This window comes from Gymnogyps californianus, chromosome 1, assembly GCF_018139145.2.
Source record: "Gymnogyps californianus isolate 813 chromosome 1, ASM1813914v2, whole genome shotgun sequence".
NCBI lineage: Eukaryota > Metazoa > Chordata > Aves > Accipitriformes > Cathartidae > Gymnogyps > Gymnogyps californianus.
This window is the reverse complement of record NC_059471.1, coordinates 205,509,292-205,527,315: the sequence shown is the minus strand read 5'-3', so window position 1 is coordinate 205,527,315 and position 18,024 is coordinate 205,509,292. Positions and strand designations below refer to the sequence as shown.

General features: G+C 36.6%; 1 protein-coding gene across 2 annotated transcripts in view; it reads right to left on the bottom strand.

Annotated features, from left to right (window-relative positions):
- The window catches only part of PTPN12 (protein tyrosine phosphatase non-receptor type 12), an 80,432-nt gene that overhangs the window by 23,476 nt on the left and 38,932 nt on the right, over positions 1 to 18,024 (bottom strand). For both annotated transcript variants that reach the window (XM_050909184.1, XM_050909191.1), the window contains exons 7-11: positions 15,754 to 15,813; positions 12,543 to 12,685; positions 11,024 to 11,090; positions 10,326 to 10,403; positions 10,128 to 10,226 (exon numbers count right to left, since the gene is read on the bottom strand). In XM_050909184.1, the coding sequence (XP_050765141.1) occupies positions 10,128 to 10,226; positions 10,326 to 10,403; positions 11,024 to 11,090; positions 12,543 to 12,685; positions 15,754 to 15,813 (447 nt within the window). The remainder of the gene's footprint in view (positions 1 to 10,127; positions 10,227 to 10,325; positions 10,404 to 11,023; positions 11,091 to 12,542; positions 12,686 to 15,753; positions 15,814 to 18,024) is intronic.

Below are 18,024 nucleotides of genomic sequence, written 5' to 3'. Positions count from 1 at the left end.
TCACAAATCTAAAACACAGCACCTCAAGAGTGGCTATGAAGAATATTAACTCCAACCCAGCCAGACTCAGTACAAATATGTATAAATGTAATATGTATAAAAATAAAAAATGCAAGAGTCTAAAGCTGATATACCATTTCCATACACATGCCACAGCCAAAGAGCCAACAAAACCAAGGAGGACCTTAGCGTTATCTTGAGTTTAATATGTATTTTACCTAAACGCTTTTCTTGCAGAAATTTTCTTTTGAAAAGCAATTTTAAAAAAGAACCACAAACATCCCGAATCTGTGTAACATATTTCAAAGCACAATACCAGGTTCATGCACAGAGTCTACTATCTGCGAGCCTACCTGTTCAGACTGGGTGACAGAGACTGACATTCTCTGGTCTTACAAAACAAAAAGGAATTCCCTGTTAATTTCTGCTTCAAATGTGATAGCTGCATTTGAGTTTGGTAAGCAATTTCTGCTTTGGAAGATAAACCATAACTAAGTTCTCAACAGCTAACAACCCTCGCTTAAATTTAGATTCATTAGTTAAATGTTTTTAACTTCCATTACTAGTCTTAAAATAATTATCAGATCACTGTCTGCTAGTGTGAACACTCTATTATCAAATTCTGTTCCTCAGTGTACTAAGTGAAGCTTTTCCTGTGAAGAAAAAATTAAATCTTTTAATCTTTCTTATTGTTCTCCACTAATCTCCCCCATTAACTAGCTGTCCAATAAAATATTCCAGAAGTACTCCAGCAGAAATACCCTATTGTTCCTATATCAATGGCTTGTGTTAGCCCTTTCAGACAAATTGCACAGGGAGTTCATTGTCCTGCTGACCACTGGCTGTAACTATCAAGTTTTTTTTTGGAGTGAGATGCAATTAGTAAATAAAAGCCACTTACCTTTAGATGACCACAACTGAAGCTCCCATTGCAGTCAACCAAGGTTGGTTGGTTTTCACAGAATCATAGAATAGTTTGGGTTGGAAGGGACCTTTAAAGGTCATCTAGTCCAACCCCCCTGCCACGAGCAGGGACATCTTCAACTAGATCAGGTTGATCTAGAGCCCCATCCAACCTGACCTTGAATGTTTCCAGGGATGGGACATCTATCACCTCTCTGGGCAACCTGTGCCAGCGTTTCACCACCCTCATCGTAAAAAATTTCTTCCTTGCATCTAGTCTGAATCTACCCTCTTTTAGTTTAAAACCGTTACCCCTTGTCCTATCGCAACAGGCCCTGCTAAAAAGTCTGTCCCCATCTTTCTTATAAGCCCCCTTTAAGTACTGAAAGGCCGCAATAAGGTCTGCCCAGAGCCTTTTCTTCTCCAGGCTGAACAACCCCAACTCTCTCAGCCTGTCCTCATAGGAGAGGTGTTCCATCCCTCTGATCATTTTTGTGGCCCTCCTCTGGACCCGCTCCAACAGGTCCATGTCTGTTTTGTGCTGAGGACCCCAGAGCTGGACGCAGTACTCCAGGTGGGGTCTCACCAGAGTGGAGTAGAGGGGCAGAATCACCTCCTTCTACCTGCTGGTCATGCTTCTTTGGATGCAGCCCAGGATGCGGTTGGCCTTCTGGGCTGCGAGCGCACATTGCTGGCTCATGACCAGCTTTTCATCCACCAGTAAGCGACCAGCCAGTAAGCTGGGGATGAAGGTAACAGATCAGTTGGCCCCACTGACTACATTTGGAGCTTAGACATGTAGACCACATACAAAGCCTCCGTTCCAAACCAAGTTCTGCCCATTTTGTTTCCAGATCAGAGCATTTACATTTTGCAACATTAAAGCACGCTCTTGCTCAACTTGCCAAATAGCCCAGGTTTGTTTTTTTTTTTTTATTTATGTCACAAAACACAGTTTCTTTAAGTCTCTGTTACTTCTATTAATAATGATTTTTTGTTTTCCTGGGGTAATGCATAAAAAACTAATAGCCATATCAGGTCAACTGATCATGCTGTACCTTACTGAACTAAGTTAATTATCTGTTGGTTGGCTCTCAAAGCAAAGTGTACTGTGAACAAGGTTTTAATACATTTAATGTACTGGGGTTTGTACCATTCTAGCTTCTTAATAAACAACATCGGTTGCAAGTCAAACACTTTCAGAGATTTATTGCATCAGCACTACCTTAACAATCATTCTCAAAAAGTGCTGTCATCAAGACATAGCGTCCAAAAAGTCACTGTCCAAAAAAGTAGAATGACAAAAATGGCTAATTAGTTATTAAAAAAAAAAGTATGAATGCTATACTTGATCTGTAAACTGAATGCAGGACCTCATTATCTTATCTAGGAACAAAGGTACGCTTTTAAATCCTTTGTCAGTTTTCTATGACCTACTGCAAAACATTAAGGGTTCAAAGGACTTTTAAAATCTAGCTGCAAACTATTGCAGACATGCTAATTTAAAAACAAACAAACAAACAAAAAAACACGCATTTTTTTTCTAGTCATTGACGGAATGAAACATTACCATGGGACACGGACATCCAGCCCCTCTACCAGCCTCCTCTCAAATATGCAGAAAAGCTATTTCCAGCTTTTTGACATCAGGTAATGGGTGACCATACAGACCATTTTGCCCTTAACATCCATGAGAATGAATTTTATTGCCCTCATTCAGGCAGAGCATCATTCTGAAGGTTGGTGCCAAAGATGCTGAGGCTCACAGTACCCAACAGCAGCATTTCAGTTTCCTGCTCAACGGCTGTGTTATGCTCCTCCCCGCTTCCCCAAGTTGTGCAAAGTAAACTCTGAATCTCTCCCATATGTAGTCATTACTATGGATAGCTCTAAATGCATTGATACTGTACTAAAAAGGCCTCCCCTTAATCATAAGTACTAGCAACTAGAGTTAGAAACTAATGCAACTGCATCCTGAGAACAGAGCAGGCTGTTTGCCTTGTTTCAGCACCACAGCACATCCAAGTTTCATAAGGCAGAGAGATATTAGAAAGAGTGAGACTCCACAGGAGGAGTTCCTGCCCCTTATCACCAACTTCTCCATCCTACAACAGATCAGAAAAGTATTTCAGTTCAGTTCCGCCAGCACAGAAGTTTTGAGGAACAGATTTCTTATTTATGCACTCAGTTTTCTAAAAGGTACTGGCAAGGGAAAGGGTGTGCCTGTTGGCTGTGGCGTAGACTAACTTGTCCAGAAAACAAATCAGCAGCTGCATCCCTGTCCTTCTATGTTTGTAAAGTGAAGTGTTTGTGAACAGAATGTTTCCTGAGATATGCTTTTCTCCCAGGCAGAAGAAAAAGCCTATTAAAGAAGCTAACATATGTAAAAGGTTTTTTTAAACTCTATGTATACAGTAAGAAGCTGTTTCTAATTGAGACAGGCAGAAGTAGCTGAAGAGGCACTGCCATTTTTGCTACTAGTAATAAAACGTATGGATATACCTTGCAAAAATGTGTATAAACTCAAATGTCTGAGGCACATACACAACCACAGAGAGTTTACAAAAGCAATTCCTTAAAAAAAAATTTAAAAAAACCCCAGAAACACCACCAACACACACAAAATGGTACTTTAAAATTCAACCCCAGAAGAGAAGTCAGTGGTTACCCCAGCTTCATACACTGGGAAGGCTTCAGGCAGATACATGTTCAAAAGCTTTTATTTCTGCATTAGGTTAAAATCAGGATCAGTTCACTCTGTTCTAGGCACATTAAATCAGGAGCAAGAACGTTACAAGAATTATTGTCATCAAAAAAGAGGTACTTCACTACTGTGCTTAATTAGCTCAGACTGATGTTTCTGTGAAGGCTTCATTTACTTTTAGACAACTCATTCCCCAGTAAGTGAAGGATTTTTACTTCAAAGGTTGAAGATGATAAAAGTTTAAGGCAGTAACCAATGCACTAACCCATGCAGGAAAGAAAACAATGCTCATATCAACTTTATGCTGCTGCAGCTTTTTAAAGTAATAGTGCTCAGTTAATATGGGATCTCTTCTTGTTTTTAACTGAAGAAATACTGCTTGCTGAACTCTCAGAGCAAGTCTGTTACTTTTCTCAGTTCTGTGTCACAAGAGACAGTGAACAACCGCTATTTGAGCCCCCTTGAGTGATACCAACTCACAGATTTCCCTGTCTGTCATATATCAAAATAAGTGAAATGGCAAACATGCAGAACAACTAGCACAGAGCAGAACAGAGGAAGCTCAACTGCAAAAGTCAACATAGGGTATCTCACTGGGATGACCGCATCCACTGAGAAGAGCAGATGGCAGTATTAAGAAAAAGCCTTCCAGCCTTCCTAATCACAGCTTACTGGCATCAGTCAACACTCTTGCTTCTCTAGACAGATGTTGCATTCTCGGGCAGAATACTGCTTTAAAAAGTATCAGCTTAGAAAAACCAGGACAACATACGTAGTTCACAAGGGTCATCATATAGAATTATTTTTTTAAAAAAATGCATTAACAAATGTGCAATTCAGTCAATTAAATAAGTGTTCAGTGCAGTGCCCTGCTTTCTTACAGAAGATACCTATCCTATTGTGGCAGGCTTCTCACTATAAGAAAACAGAAAAATTAACAATACATGGGTAAACAAAAGAATAGGAGCTTTCCCCAACCTTTGCCTCTATATGCTGCTAAACAGTTCAAGAGTTCCAACGTCCTCGTTGATTTGAGGGAGCAGCTACTCAGATCAAGTGAAAGTACTCATGGTTCGGAATTTCTAGGTATTCTGTTAAATTACATATATAGATATACACACATTTCATGTATCTCTCTCCATGGAAAACTACATTAACAAGTGAAAAGATCATAAAGTCAAATACTAAGAAGTGTAGAATGCATCTAGTCTACAACAATACAGAGCAACTCATGTTCCTGTGGTAATGCAGTGGAACAAGTAATTCTCATGGCAGATGCAGTGTCTGAATTCAACTTGCTAAGGTGACCTAAACTGTGCTATCATCTCCCAAGGGTGGGTCTTTTCCCCACCTACTTCCTCCAATGGCTGAATCACCAAGCAGAGCTGTCACTAACTTTGAGCAAACAGAAGATCACAGTTTTACACTGAGATTTTACAGGCATTGCCTACAATTCAAAAACTTTTGCCCAGGAATTGAAATGCATAATTTTCTTTTGGAACTCACAGTGGAAACATTTAATGTCGTTCAGAAGCTTTCTGTACTGGTAAAGTACTAGCAAATTTATGCAAAGACTCTTCCAGAAGTAATCTCATGGTTTCCCTTAAAAGGAATTGAGGCATTCCTTTTGCCCTTATCATAAAGCAGCATGGGAACCACAGAGCATCAGCAGATAAAAAGAGAAGTACTTAAGACTGAAATGATACCCTCAAATGATTCAGATTAAATAAAACTTTCCAAGCATAGGCAACAAGATAAATGTCTCTGAAGACGTATTTGATTGTTTAGAATGCTACAATGGCCAAAAACCTCTTTCCAAGCTGCAAAACAGCAAAGAAAATTGCAACAGCAAAGTCTTTTCACTTAAGAGTTTCCAAACCACTAACGTTCTGAATATCAACATCATTCTTATAGCAGCCGATTCCTCCACAGCTTCTAAAAGTGCAATCAACCACAGCAACAGAATTCTGTCACTTCTACAGGAAGAAATGCAAGAGATACTTGAGAGTACTGGCAATGCCATATTTTGGAGAAAGTGTTTATTAATACAAGCTTCTATTAGTGGATAAGGGTAAAACAAGGACTTGCAGTATTGTAACATGCTTGTTACTGTCAAGAGACAAAATTCAACACAAAATATTTTTAAAGAGATAGTAAACTTTCTGTTGTCTTTCAATCAATTTTCCTTTTTCTACATACAGAGCATCCAACTTGATGGAATTCCATGAGATTCGGACTTTCCAAGACAACCATGGTTCACTTCAGATCATGGAGATGCCTCTCAAGTAACTCACAAAATATTTTACTGATACAGATCTGACTGCTATCTTATCAGATGATCAAGACTAATCAGCTCACATATATTTCAAAGCTTCCACAAGCTTGAAACACAAAACCAAGTGTAATATTTTCACAGCAGTACTAACAAAACCAATGATGGTGAGAAGCACACAGTTAATGACTTCAAATACATGACAATAAGATCAAGAGTTTCAGTGGGAAGGGGGCTGAGTCCAAGACTCAGTTCCAATTTAATTGTTTGATAATTTAGAAGAACTGGGGGGGGGGGGGGACGGGACGGGACGGGGACACGGAAATAGTTCTGATTATCAAATTCAGCATCCGAGTCTTTTCTTATCAGAAAAAAATTGCTTCTGAGCAGCAATTTCATCTTTGCCCTGAAATTTGACTACTGTGGGGACTGCTGAAAGTACTCCATCTGGTATCTGAAGAAAGCTTTTCTTCATATAATTTCATTTACATACTTGGTATTATTTTAAGCACATTTATAGTTCTATATTTTCACAATATGTATAACTATATGGTAAGAGTATACAATTACTACATTATACTATATCATATGTGCATTTTCTACACGGTTTTGAATCCTTCTATCAAATTCTAATAGAAATTCTAACCCTATTATAAGTCTATTTTCAAACACTGCATGTGGTTTTTTTGCTGACTTTTTACAGTATTGTTTCCAGCAGGGCAAAGCTGGCAAGTTTACAGGAACACACGTTCAGGATTGTGTCTAAGCTACTTTCCTATGAATACTGTTACTTGTTGCCAATCAGATTAACTTTTTACTGTGATGTTACTGGCAAACACTGCTTACAAAGCTTAGGTAACTCAATTCATTTCAAACACTGCTTGAAATGGGAAAAGCAATTGGACAATAAAACCATGAAACCAACCCTACAGAGTACTCCAACTCTGAAGAGTATTATCAAAATATAACAAATGAAAGATGAAAGAAAATTTCCTCTTCAGTTCACTAGTATCTCCTAAATAACTAACAGTAATATATCCAAAGTAGGCACATTCTTTTACTTGTAATTGTTTCCACTAAACATAATTAAAACCCTTCACATGTACAAGATTCCACAGTTGCTGTAGTATCTGCAGGCAGAGTAAGATCTGGGAAGGAACCTTAGGATATTACATTATATTTAAAAAAGTTATTTGAAAACTTTCTGCATCAGGGTTTGTTTCCTTTTAAAAACCAAACAAACATTCTGGGATGTATCTTAGTTAAAAAACTAACTAGAACATTTCCGGGGAAAACCAGATGTTATACACAACAGATGCTTCATAACACCCTCGGAGGAAAAAAGGGAGCTTTTTCAGAACAGCAAAAACACTGTCTCAAGTGAGCCTCAAAGTTTTGGTTAAAGCTAGAAGCAGATACTTAACTGGGTATGTGAGGTAGAAGACTACCTTATAAAACCAAAACAGAAGTGAAGCCTATACCAGTTAATTCCCTGAAGGCAAGTTTCCTAACTAACAAACGAATAGCAGCAAATCTGTTTTTAAGTACCAAATTTTTAGATACAGGAACTCTTTACCTATGAGACTTTTTTCCTCAACCCTCCTGCAGGCATGTCCAAGCTATGATATGAAGAAGCGTCATTTCCTAACGCAAAAAAAGATGTACCTAGTCAGACTGAAAGATTCATTTTGCCCTGTTTCCAGCAGGGACCAAAAGGAAACTTAGAGGAAAGAATAAGGACAGAGCAGGCATGCAGGGATCCTTCCCTAGGATGTTCTCCAACAGTTTGCAACTCTGGAATTTCATAGGTCAGAGGTTGGGCAAATTCATGGAAGAAGATTCCAAGATGATGAGATATTCACCTCAAAGCTACAGGCTTTCAGCTGCAAGGAGCTCTGCAGTTTCATGCTGCATGAAGAACTATCTCCTTTTATATTACGTCTGCCTGGTCTCACTGATACCCTTTAGAAAAGGTTATAGAAATCCGCTTTTCACTGTTACTTAGCCTCTATCATATCTAACTTCAGCCATTTCTTTTCCAGCTCAATCTGGTTGTTCTTTAGATGGAGCCTTCTCACACCTTTGATCCTCGTCCCAATTTTTAATGCTTGAATTCCATAATATGCTTTTGAGATAAGCAGACCAGACCTGCAGACAGTATTCAAGTTGCAAGGTATCCACACAATGACATTACGTTCTCTGCCCTTATTAGTTTCCAAATAATTGCTAAAATTCAAATTTCCTTTACAACTTACTGATTATAACCAAGATCCTATCCAAGCAAAACTCAAAACTCACAGTCCATCACTGCATATTCAGAGTTGGGACTTCTCCCTGTCTCACCCCCATGCACATTACCTACCCATAATCTATTTGCTCTTGTTTTATTACTCAGTCACTCAAAACTCTTAAGATGTGCTACAGACAGCACTTCCCTTTGTTACAGACATAGTATCAGCATACTGTGTCACCTCCTTATTCAGATGTTCTGGAATACATGTAAATAAGAGACATTTTTGATTCTATGTAAGAGTGCAGACACAGGTCAGACCAAAGTCAAATAACCAGAAGATACAGTAGACTGCTCTGCCTATTATTTTATGACCAAAACTCAAGTAATTAGGAATCACTTCTGTACAAAGCCAATAAATCTGCACATTCCAAACCCTATCATGCTCATTTCTCAGAAATAAAATGAAGATTCACAGACAGCTAGGCTGAATATCAAACCTATAACAAATTAGAACAGCCTGCCCTATCCATATTGCATTTAGTCCATCAGGTTTCTTGTCACGACTAAAGACCTCAGAACTACTGCATGAACTGATATAAATTCTTAGGAGTTAACAGAAGGATATATGCCTTTTTTTCAAGAAGGAAAAACACTTTAGACTTCCTAGAAAGCACAGTATAGAACAGCTAAACCCCTAAAATTAAAAGGGATGCTTATTAATAAGGGCAAATTTAAAATTGCTTCCAGATATTTCAAAGGGTCCTGAAGATACTAGTCATACTCCCTCTAGAAAGCTATAGAGCCTACACCAATTAGGTACTGAAGAGACAGATAAAATTACTGAATAAACAAAACACAGTCCAAGGATAAAGGGTGGTACACAGTTCTGGATGGTGGGGAAGACAAAGAATATATTGATCCAAAAAGCCATTCCTCACATAGTGCCCAGTAGTAGCCAAGACAACATATTTGAACATAAAAGGGAAAAAACCTAGGGGACATGAAATCTAAAGTCAAAGGACACAAAGACAGAAAAATCCTCAAATACCGTGATTACCAATGAAGAGTATTTTTCCAAGCATGGTTTTTTCTTTTTTTATTTGTTAAAAGGGTAGAGTATGAAGCTTCCTGACAAAGGCATTTTTAAGTTATTTTTCTTTCCCCCAATCCGTTCCAGTGCAAACAGTACTTCAAGACAATATGAGAACTTAATAAGATCATTCATTGCCAGTCCTGCTCAGCTACATTGAGGCTGTGTTGGGCCAAGGCCAAGGCAGTATGCAACAGCATGTAATATCCAAGTCTCAGCTGAAGAGTCAGATCAATGCTTATCTACTGGTTTAAAATTGGGCCCAACACCACATCAGGGGGAAGGAAGAAAAGAAAACTTCAATGATGTTTTTCCCTTTCAAGAGTTTAATCTAAACATAGATCAGACAGAATTCATCTATATATACATACGCATATGTGTATTTCTTTTTTTTTATTTATATATTAATGTATGTATATGTAGGCTGGAGTTTTATTTTTAATTTGCTCTTTATCATACTCTTTAACAAGTAATTTGCAGAAGGTCAGGCTTAGACAAAATTTCATTTGCTGCCAATATATCAGAATTGGGGTAAGTACTGTCAACCAAAGCAACAGATCAGCTGTCAACTACTGCCACCTCACCAAGGTAAGGGCACGTTTCACAATTTAAATACTGAGTTAGAGTCCTGCATTTCAACCATACTAGAAGTCTTTCTATTGCTTCCCCCATTGCAATTTCATTTGGTATACATGGTAAACATTCCTTTAATTATCTGACTCAACTTTTATAACCAAGTCCTCAGTGAAAGTTGAGTACAGGCTAGCTGTCCCTACTCAGCAAAAAACACTTGTAGTCCAAACAAATTCTCTATGTGCCTTAACACCATTGAACACTTAACTTTAAAAAACAGACTTTACAGGAAAATCTTCATCAGAAGCTAACAGCTACAACTGCTTGAAACTCATACGGGAAAGACACATACCACTCCATCTGCAATCTTCCAGTCTGCACAACTTTCGTATTTTTGCAGTTGCTTTTCAAACAGCTGTGCTATGGCTCGATGGACGAGTTCATACTGCTCCTATAGTAGGTTACCAGATAAAAATTAGTGCATGAGATCTTTACAGAGAATGGTGGTATATTATCATATGATAAAGATTCATTTTGAAACAAACTATACCTTTGTCTGCACTGCAGAATGCCTTTGTGTCCTCATTTCCTGTATTAAATTAAATACATTGAATTCTTCAGGTATTTTCTGAAATATAGAAAGAAGTCAATTACATTGACATAACTGTTTGTCAGAAAACCAATAGAAAAGCTGTTAGACATCCAAAACTATGTTTAACTTTTGTAGGTAAAGCCAATCTGTTCTCTCAACATTGCAGCATTTGTGTCAAAAAGCATTTCCTCTCCAGAACTGGTTTTAAACATTTGATTTAGACCAGATAAGAGCATTTCAAGTATTTTGAAAATGAGAGATCCAATGAAAGCATTAATATGACACTGCAACATTAATGATGCTTCATAACCTAAAAACCCAGAATGAAGTTATCCCTGTATATTTGAAATATGAGGCTTTAGGAGCTGCAAGATTAAGCAGACACTGAAAAAGCTGAATTCAAAATCACTTTATATTGAAATATATTTTTAAAAATATTTAGAATTTCACAGTGACTTTTTTTAGATAAAAACTTGCTGTCAAAGGAAAGTAAGTTCAAGCTAAAGCATGAATGCAACGAAACTAAACATCCAACCTGTCAAAAGAGTTCCAGAACGTCTTAAACATTTCACTATTTTAGAACATTTGGGAGCTCAATCAATCATTGTTATGAAATGACGGAATGCCACAAAATTTCTTCTTTTAAGATTCCTTACCCCAGCTTTAAGCAAATTCCATGTATAATCTATGGCACAGATGGCTCCTGTTCTTCCACACCCTGCACTATGAACAAAACCAGTTAGGTGTGTTAGAAATTATTTTAATTTGTTAAAAACACACTGTAAGCTTTATCTTTCCAGAGTCCACATTAAAAAAAAAAAAAAAAAAAATCAAAATCTCTCAACTATCATTTTAAGCTCACTCAGCCTGACATTATAGTGTTTTAAAAATAAAAAAATTAGCAGTGTAAAATGGAGCATTGAAGTTTTTAATGCAAATTTTTCATAGCCAATTGGAACTGCAATGATGAAAGATGCTTCAGTGCTGATGTTTTTATTGCCTCTTTCGTCACACTGTTCCTAGTTACCACTGCCTTCAACAGCAGGAATTTTGTCCAAGTTTAATGACAGATACATTAAATGGCAGAACAGAATGTTTAAAGACTATTTTTCTGATTTAGTATCATATCTGTATTTTCTGCTTTTTATCTAAAAAACTTAAATCTGAAAGTTACAAAAAATGACGTAAACTATCAAATTTATTCTTCCTAATAGTATTAATTTCTCTATTTTACACATAAAGAGTTATAATGCATGCATATTTATTACATTATAATTATACTGCTGTAAAGAACCAACTTTCACAACTGTATTGACATTCAAGAGAAACAGGACAAAGTGAAATGGATTTCAGTGCTAAGTAAGTTTTTAGACCTCAGTTAGAGTGACAAGTTTAAAAAGAATGCAGCTAAAGACAGTAGATTTCTATACACTTTAAGAGAATAACCAAGCTCTAAAGAGTTACTAAGCCCCAACAATATAACATTTCATGGCTTATGAATCTGAATTCAGTTTTTCTGACATATAATACATTAACTTTTGTTGCTTTAAAAAGTATCAAATATCTTAGGCAAGAGCATTCCAGAGAAATTGTCAGAAACTGTCAATTCACCAAAACATTTTCATGGCAGTTTAATTTCGACAGTCCTTCTGTTAGCCAAATGTCAGGTCAAAGATGAAACTGCTGCTCAGAAGCAAAGATTTACCAACCAGAAACTACAGCCTGCCCATTAGAGATCTTCTTTGTCATATTAGAAGACAGACAGAAAAGTTCTTAGGTAGCAATGCACCTGCTATGTAGTCTCTCCTATTGAGAATGGAGCCTTCACTCGCATATTTGATTTGCAATGACCTTCAAAGTCTATTTTGTCCACAGAGGATTTAAATATCTTAAGAACCACAGGACGGTTTCCCTTTCAAAAATTAATTCTCTTCTGATTGATATTCTGTCTTAAACCGAAATAGAAGCAAAATTTCACTGTGGCATGAGTTTTAAGACAATGAAGACTATATGATTTTGAGCCAAGTTTTGACATGAGGTAATATTCCTTTTCAGATAACTAAAATAAATAAATAAATTCTGATTCAGAATCAAACTAGTGCATCTCATACCAAAAGTCTAGACTGCAAAAAAATTAAAATGTATATAAACTTAAAAAATAAATATATTTGATACCTGCAGTGTATGCAAATTGGTACATCTTCATGTTCCTGGTATTCTCTCATCAAGCTGATCATGTCCAGAATAGAATCAAAAGACGAAGGGACATCATGGTCAGGCCAGTTAACGTAATGAAATTGATAGACACTACGAGTCTCCTAAAGGAGAGGGAGGGAGAAAGGTGTTAATGACAATACGTATTTGAGGAGTTTGTATGAAATAATTAAGTTCTGTGAACCTTCACTTTTTGCATGATTAAGCGTGGACAAAAAAAGCCATTTACTGTATTAAAAAAAACTACAGCTTATACCACTTAGAAAAACAAAAGGGAAATTCTGAAGTAGTATTTTGAGTGCTGCAAATGCACAGGAGAAAGCACTATGGGACAGTTCACAGAAGCCCCTCTCTATAATATCTGGGTTAAAGGACCCACAACATTGCACTGTGTTAAAAGATTCTCTGTCCTTACAGTCTTAAACTTTGACAGGGAAAAAGAAAGAGAAAGACCACCATGAAAGGATCTTTTTCCAATCGTACTCCAGTAACTTACATTGAAAAAAAATGGGGACGGTTGTTGTTTTGTCGCATTACAAAATAAAGTGTGTGTGTGTATGTGTGCGCGCACACAGAGAAAAATAAAGAAAATGAGAAACGGAGAAACAATTCAGGCCATATCTAAATATGGATCACGCCTGCAACAACAGTAGGTACGCTTTTATTCTAGTCAGCTCATGTTACAATAGTACTAAAGACAAGGTAAGAATCAGGCTTTGGAACAGCCTAGTTACTCAGCTACCTGAATTCCCAAAAGACCAAATCCTCTTTCTCATCATTATCCAAACCATCCGCAGTATAGCTAGTTCTACTGCACCTTTTCATGCTGTTGTCACACCTCTGTATTCTAGTATACCCTCAAAGTAATGTACTAGAGAGGCGTAAGAAATTTTTGATCAATGTTACAGGTTACAAGTTTCAAGACCTATGCTACCTTCTGTTTAGTTATTTGAGAAGCAACATAATGGGCCTCTTGAGCATGGAAATTTATATCATCTTCCAATTGAATCAACTATTTTTGATGCTTTACTTTTGCCAGACCTGTGGAACCGCTGTAGCTAGTAAAAACAAGAGAAAATCCAGCCTAAGAAAAGAAATTTTAAAAATCCAACTGATTATGTAAAACCAATGTCATCAGTAAGGAGGAAGAAAAGTTACAGCTGCCTATTAAAGTCCACCAAGAACTTTCACTTAATTACATTTAAAGAGAAAAAACCCAGTGATTTTTCACATTAGCAGAACTGTCAAAAAAAACCCCCTTGAATTTATGCTTTTTATATGGAAATTAAAAATGAAAAGGAACCTTTATAGTCCTTGTTTTACTGCCACTTTTTAAGAAAGAACCTGGTGTTTTAGCTGAAAACAATCTTCAAGTTTCAGTCAAACTGGTTTTCCTTGTAGAAAGTAAAATAACCTTGTATATTTATATGAATTTTAAATTCTTTTGCATAGTATTTTGTATGATACTCCATTGAAAATTTTACAGAAGTGACAAAACTTTTCATTATTCTGGAAAACCAGAAACTGAACTTAAAAGGATATTACTTTACACCACAAATACGTATTTTCCTCCCCAGTTCAAGGCTACACTTAGAATTCTTCAAAGTAAGATGAGAAGTCTGTATTCATTACCAAAATGTGTGCTCACAGAAATCCTGAAGCAAATTTGCTAGGTAAGTCTGAAGAAAGATCATTTTATCAGCTGCGTAGGTTGAATATCAACATATCTTGTTAATCCTTTCAGTTACATTACTCCTTAAAGGAACATAAACTTTGGGCTCTTTGCTAAGATTAAAAGCATAGTGCAAACTGTAGCTTTTCGTTACTGCTTAGTTTTTATGCAGTACACAGGCATCCTATAAAAATTAACTGGAACAGAACCCATGGAAGTCAAGTAGCTAAATATTGATTTGCATGTATAGTATATGCAAGCAAAATATAAATTAGCTACAGCTTCTGAAGTAACCAGTTCTTATGATATTCAGGCATTAAAAGGAATGTAAGTTCTGCTTTGGGGTTTTTGGTATCTTTTGAGTTCTGTTTTTAAGTGCGCCATTTGAAAAATCTTGCAAACCCCACAGTTATTATGCAATTAATTTCTGCTATCTAAAAAGTTTCATAGCACAGTTCGTTATGAGCATTCAGGACACACTAACAGAACCAAACTGATTAAGTTCATGCATCCCATTGCAAGCACCTAGCAAGTTACTGCAGACAAAAGTTACCCCCCAAAATTACCCCCCTCATGATTAAACAGTCTTCATAACTGTTGTGATATCACTTGTTGAAATGCAACAAAGCATTGCTAAAGAAAACATAACCATAAGTGAGACTAACCTGTAATAAATCATTTCTTAATACAGGATGCCAATTAAAATGACAGGTGTTCTGTAAAATAGACTGTCAGCCTTCATGTTTTTGCAGGACAGCTCTACACTTATTTTTATTTACTGACAGTTGCTTTTCAGAAAAATAAAGTCACCTCATATCTGACACTTAAGTATAAATTTGCAAGAAAGGCTTAAATCATTCATTCTTAACACTTATATGGGAATGCAAGTGCTTTTATTTCGCTGAAAATACGACAATTTTCACAATTAACATACCATATTCAGTTTCTGAAGTAGGTCTCACGTTTTACAGTAGTTTGTGTCGTAAATCACTAAGTTGTCTTTCTTGCTTTATTTTTATTTGGCAATACAGATATATGAACAGGCATCAGAAATATCTTTTAACACTGTAAAACCCTCTTGACAATAAATGAAAGTATAGGGCAAATTCTAACAAGTACACAAACTTTACCCAAAAAGAAGCTAACTAGAGGAAACAGGGGTTTTTGACAAATTTGACTCAGTTTGTCATCATATTTTCAGTTGGGGTAAACAGTGAAATTCTAGGCTGACAGAAGCTTTCCAGTTGTTAATATATGCTATTGAAGACCATCACACATCTTTGGCTAACCAAGAACATACATAAAAGACAAGCAAAGAGTTTTGCTATTCTTTTCTTATATACTAAGTTTTTAACATCACTTCTAAACTTGATTATTTATATACATACAGAGTCAGCACCTAAAAGAGTGAAGATATTTTCATGAGTTTCCTCCACTGTATCATTTGAGAGACCTTTGAGCAACCATTAAAGTTGAGACCAGAAGTGATCATATACTTACATTTTGAAATTCAAGTAATAATGTTCTAATGAAGTAATCTGTTCTTGCTTGCTCAGCTTCCTAAACATGAGAAAAGAGTAATGAATTGGGAAAAAAGATCAATATGCAGCACACAGGATATAACTAAAACCCCAAACTTTAAACTCAGGTGTCTTTTTAATTTACTGGTTTTGTATCTACGATTTCCCCAAAAGATGGGCAATCAAAACACTGATTTTAAAACAGCAGCAACCTAGCTTGCTACACAAGATATCTGTGAAAGATGTTACTTTTACTGAAAATAAAAATGTGAGTTTTCAAACCAGTAAGTGTCTAGCCTGCTCCTGAAACCATCAATAAACCTTGTAAGAGTATTTCAAAGTACTTCTTTTGCTTTATTTCTCCATACATTTATTTAATTTACAGATTGCGTCCCACAGCCATCCTTCTATAACACTTCTGCTGTATAAACTTCAGCCTGTTATCACTCTACCCTGTGACATGTCCTTTCTTTTTTTCCCCTTCTATTATTTTCAATTAAGGGTGCATCTGAATGGATCATTCTAATTATCTTGGTTGTGGCCAAAGAGCATAGCTTCTAGACTCCCAGAATTTTCAAATCTGCCTTTGGAACATCAAGGAAAGTTTATACTGTAGACACCAAACAATATTACCGTACTTAAAATATCAGTAATATCAGAATTTGAAGATGCCTTTAAAACCTTAGCATTACAGTTTCTCACAGGGAATTCAGGAGACTGCATATATACGTTAATGTGTTCCTATCTGCTACTGGGGAATTTACCATTTTCCATGAAGAAAACAACTGCAACACCTTGCAGGTTTAAAGGAGATAGTGCATAGCTAGCAGCAATGGAGCCCATTGTACCCAAAGGTAATACATTCTCAGCTGTAGCTGAGAAGTCAATTACAATGTACACACAATTCCTCTCCACAAATACTTGCCAGGTATGTGACCATCATCCATTAAGGTACAGGGCAAAAACCCCAAAACCCCACAAAAAAACCCAAACCCACAAGCCAATTTTTAAATTAATTTAAGGTAGGAAAAGGCTACTCAGAATCTTAATAGACTAAAATTTGTAAGTATATGCTTTCCTGACAAGATGAACTTGAAGTATACTTAATTCTTGGTAGACTATTTCAAAGTAGGATTAAGAACAGCTGGATAAACTGGCATGCTAGCTCTTTCTGAACACCTTAAAGCACTTCAGCTAGAAAATAGAAGCAATTCTTGTCCAAACCCACATAATTTTGAGCTAAGGAGAAGAAAAAAGTTTTGAGATCAATTTGGAATGTATCAATTCCACTGTTTTAGAATAAGTGAACAGCTAAGGCCAATCATGAACTCCAGTGTAAAAAGTTCACAGTAAGATCATTTATACTGACGATGGTTATACTCAACACTTCAATGCCAGGTTTCATTCATATCCTAATAGTAACTAATAGAACATACTAGAACCTGATTAAATTACCAGGTGGCAAGATTAAAAATAAAGACACGAGGAAGTGTTTTCTTCCAACAACACAATGATGTGAATGTCAGAAGGAATAAGTGACAAAAAACAAAACCCAAACAAAAAAAATTGTCAAATTCATCATCCATTGCATTATAAACATATTGATGATCCAGGGGCAACACCTAATTAAGGGAGTCCTGCTAGTCCATCACTAGAAGCTGACAACAAGTACAAGGAGAAGGATCATCCTATACGCAGCTTATTTTCTATTCTCTTCCCTTAAGCAATTAGGCTGTCATTGAACACAGTGTGATAGGCTGGATGGCCCTTGGCATCATCTAGAAATGAAGGCTATGTGATCACAACCCCCAAGAGCTAGAAGTTGGACAAACAGGCCACAACTGTGTTTAAAACAGGAGGTAATAAAGACACACAAACAGGTGTGTACAAAGGCAACCAGATACGATCCCACACCTAAGGAATGCTGATCATATTGATTTTGGTGACTATGCTCCCACACACCCATACCCCGAAAACCTCACAATTAATGAAGTGAATTTCTGCTACATAAGTGGTCCCCTTTTGTAACGGTGTAATTGCACCATGATGTCTTCTTCCTACAGAGGAAAGATGATTGCAAAAACTCACTGGGGTATACTCTTGTGTGATGCTGAGATGACAGGTGCCAAAAGAGTGATTACTTTCAATTTCCTGCTGTGCTTGGTGTAGGAGATATCCACAGTCCCTCTTCCTGCCTATTAATCTGCCAGAAATCCTTACATTACCGTTTATGAGCAAGTATCAAAACTGG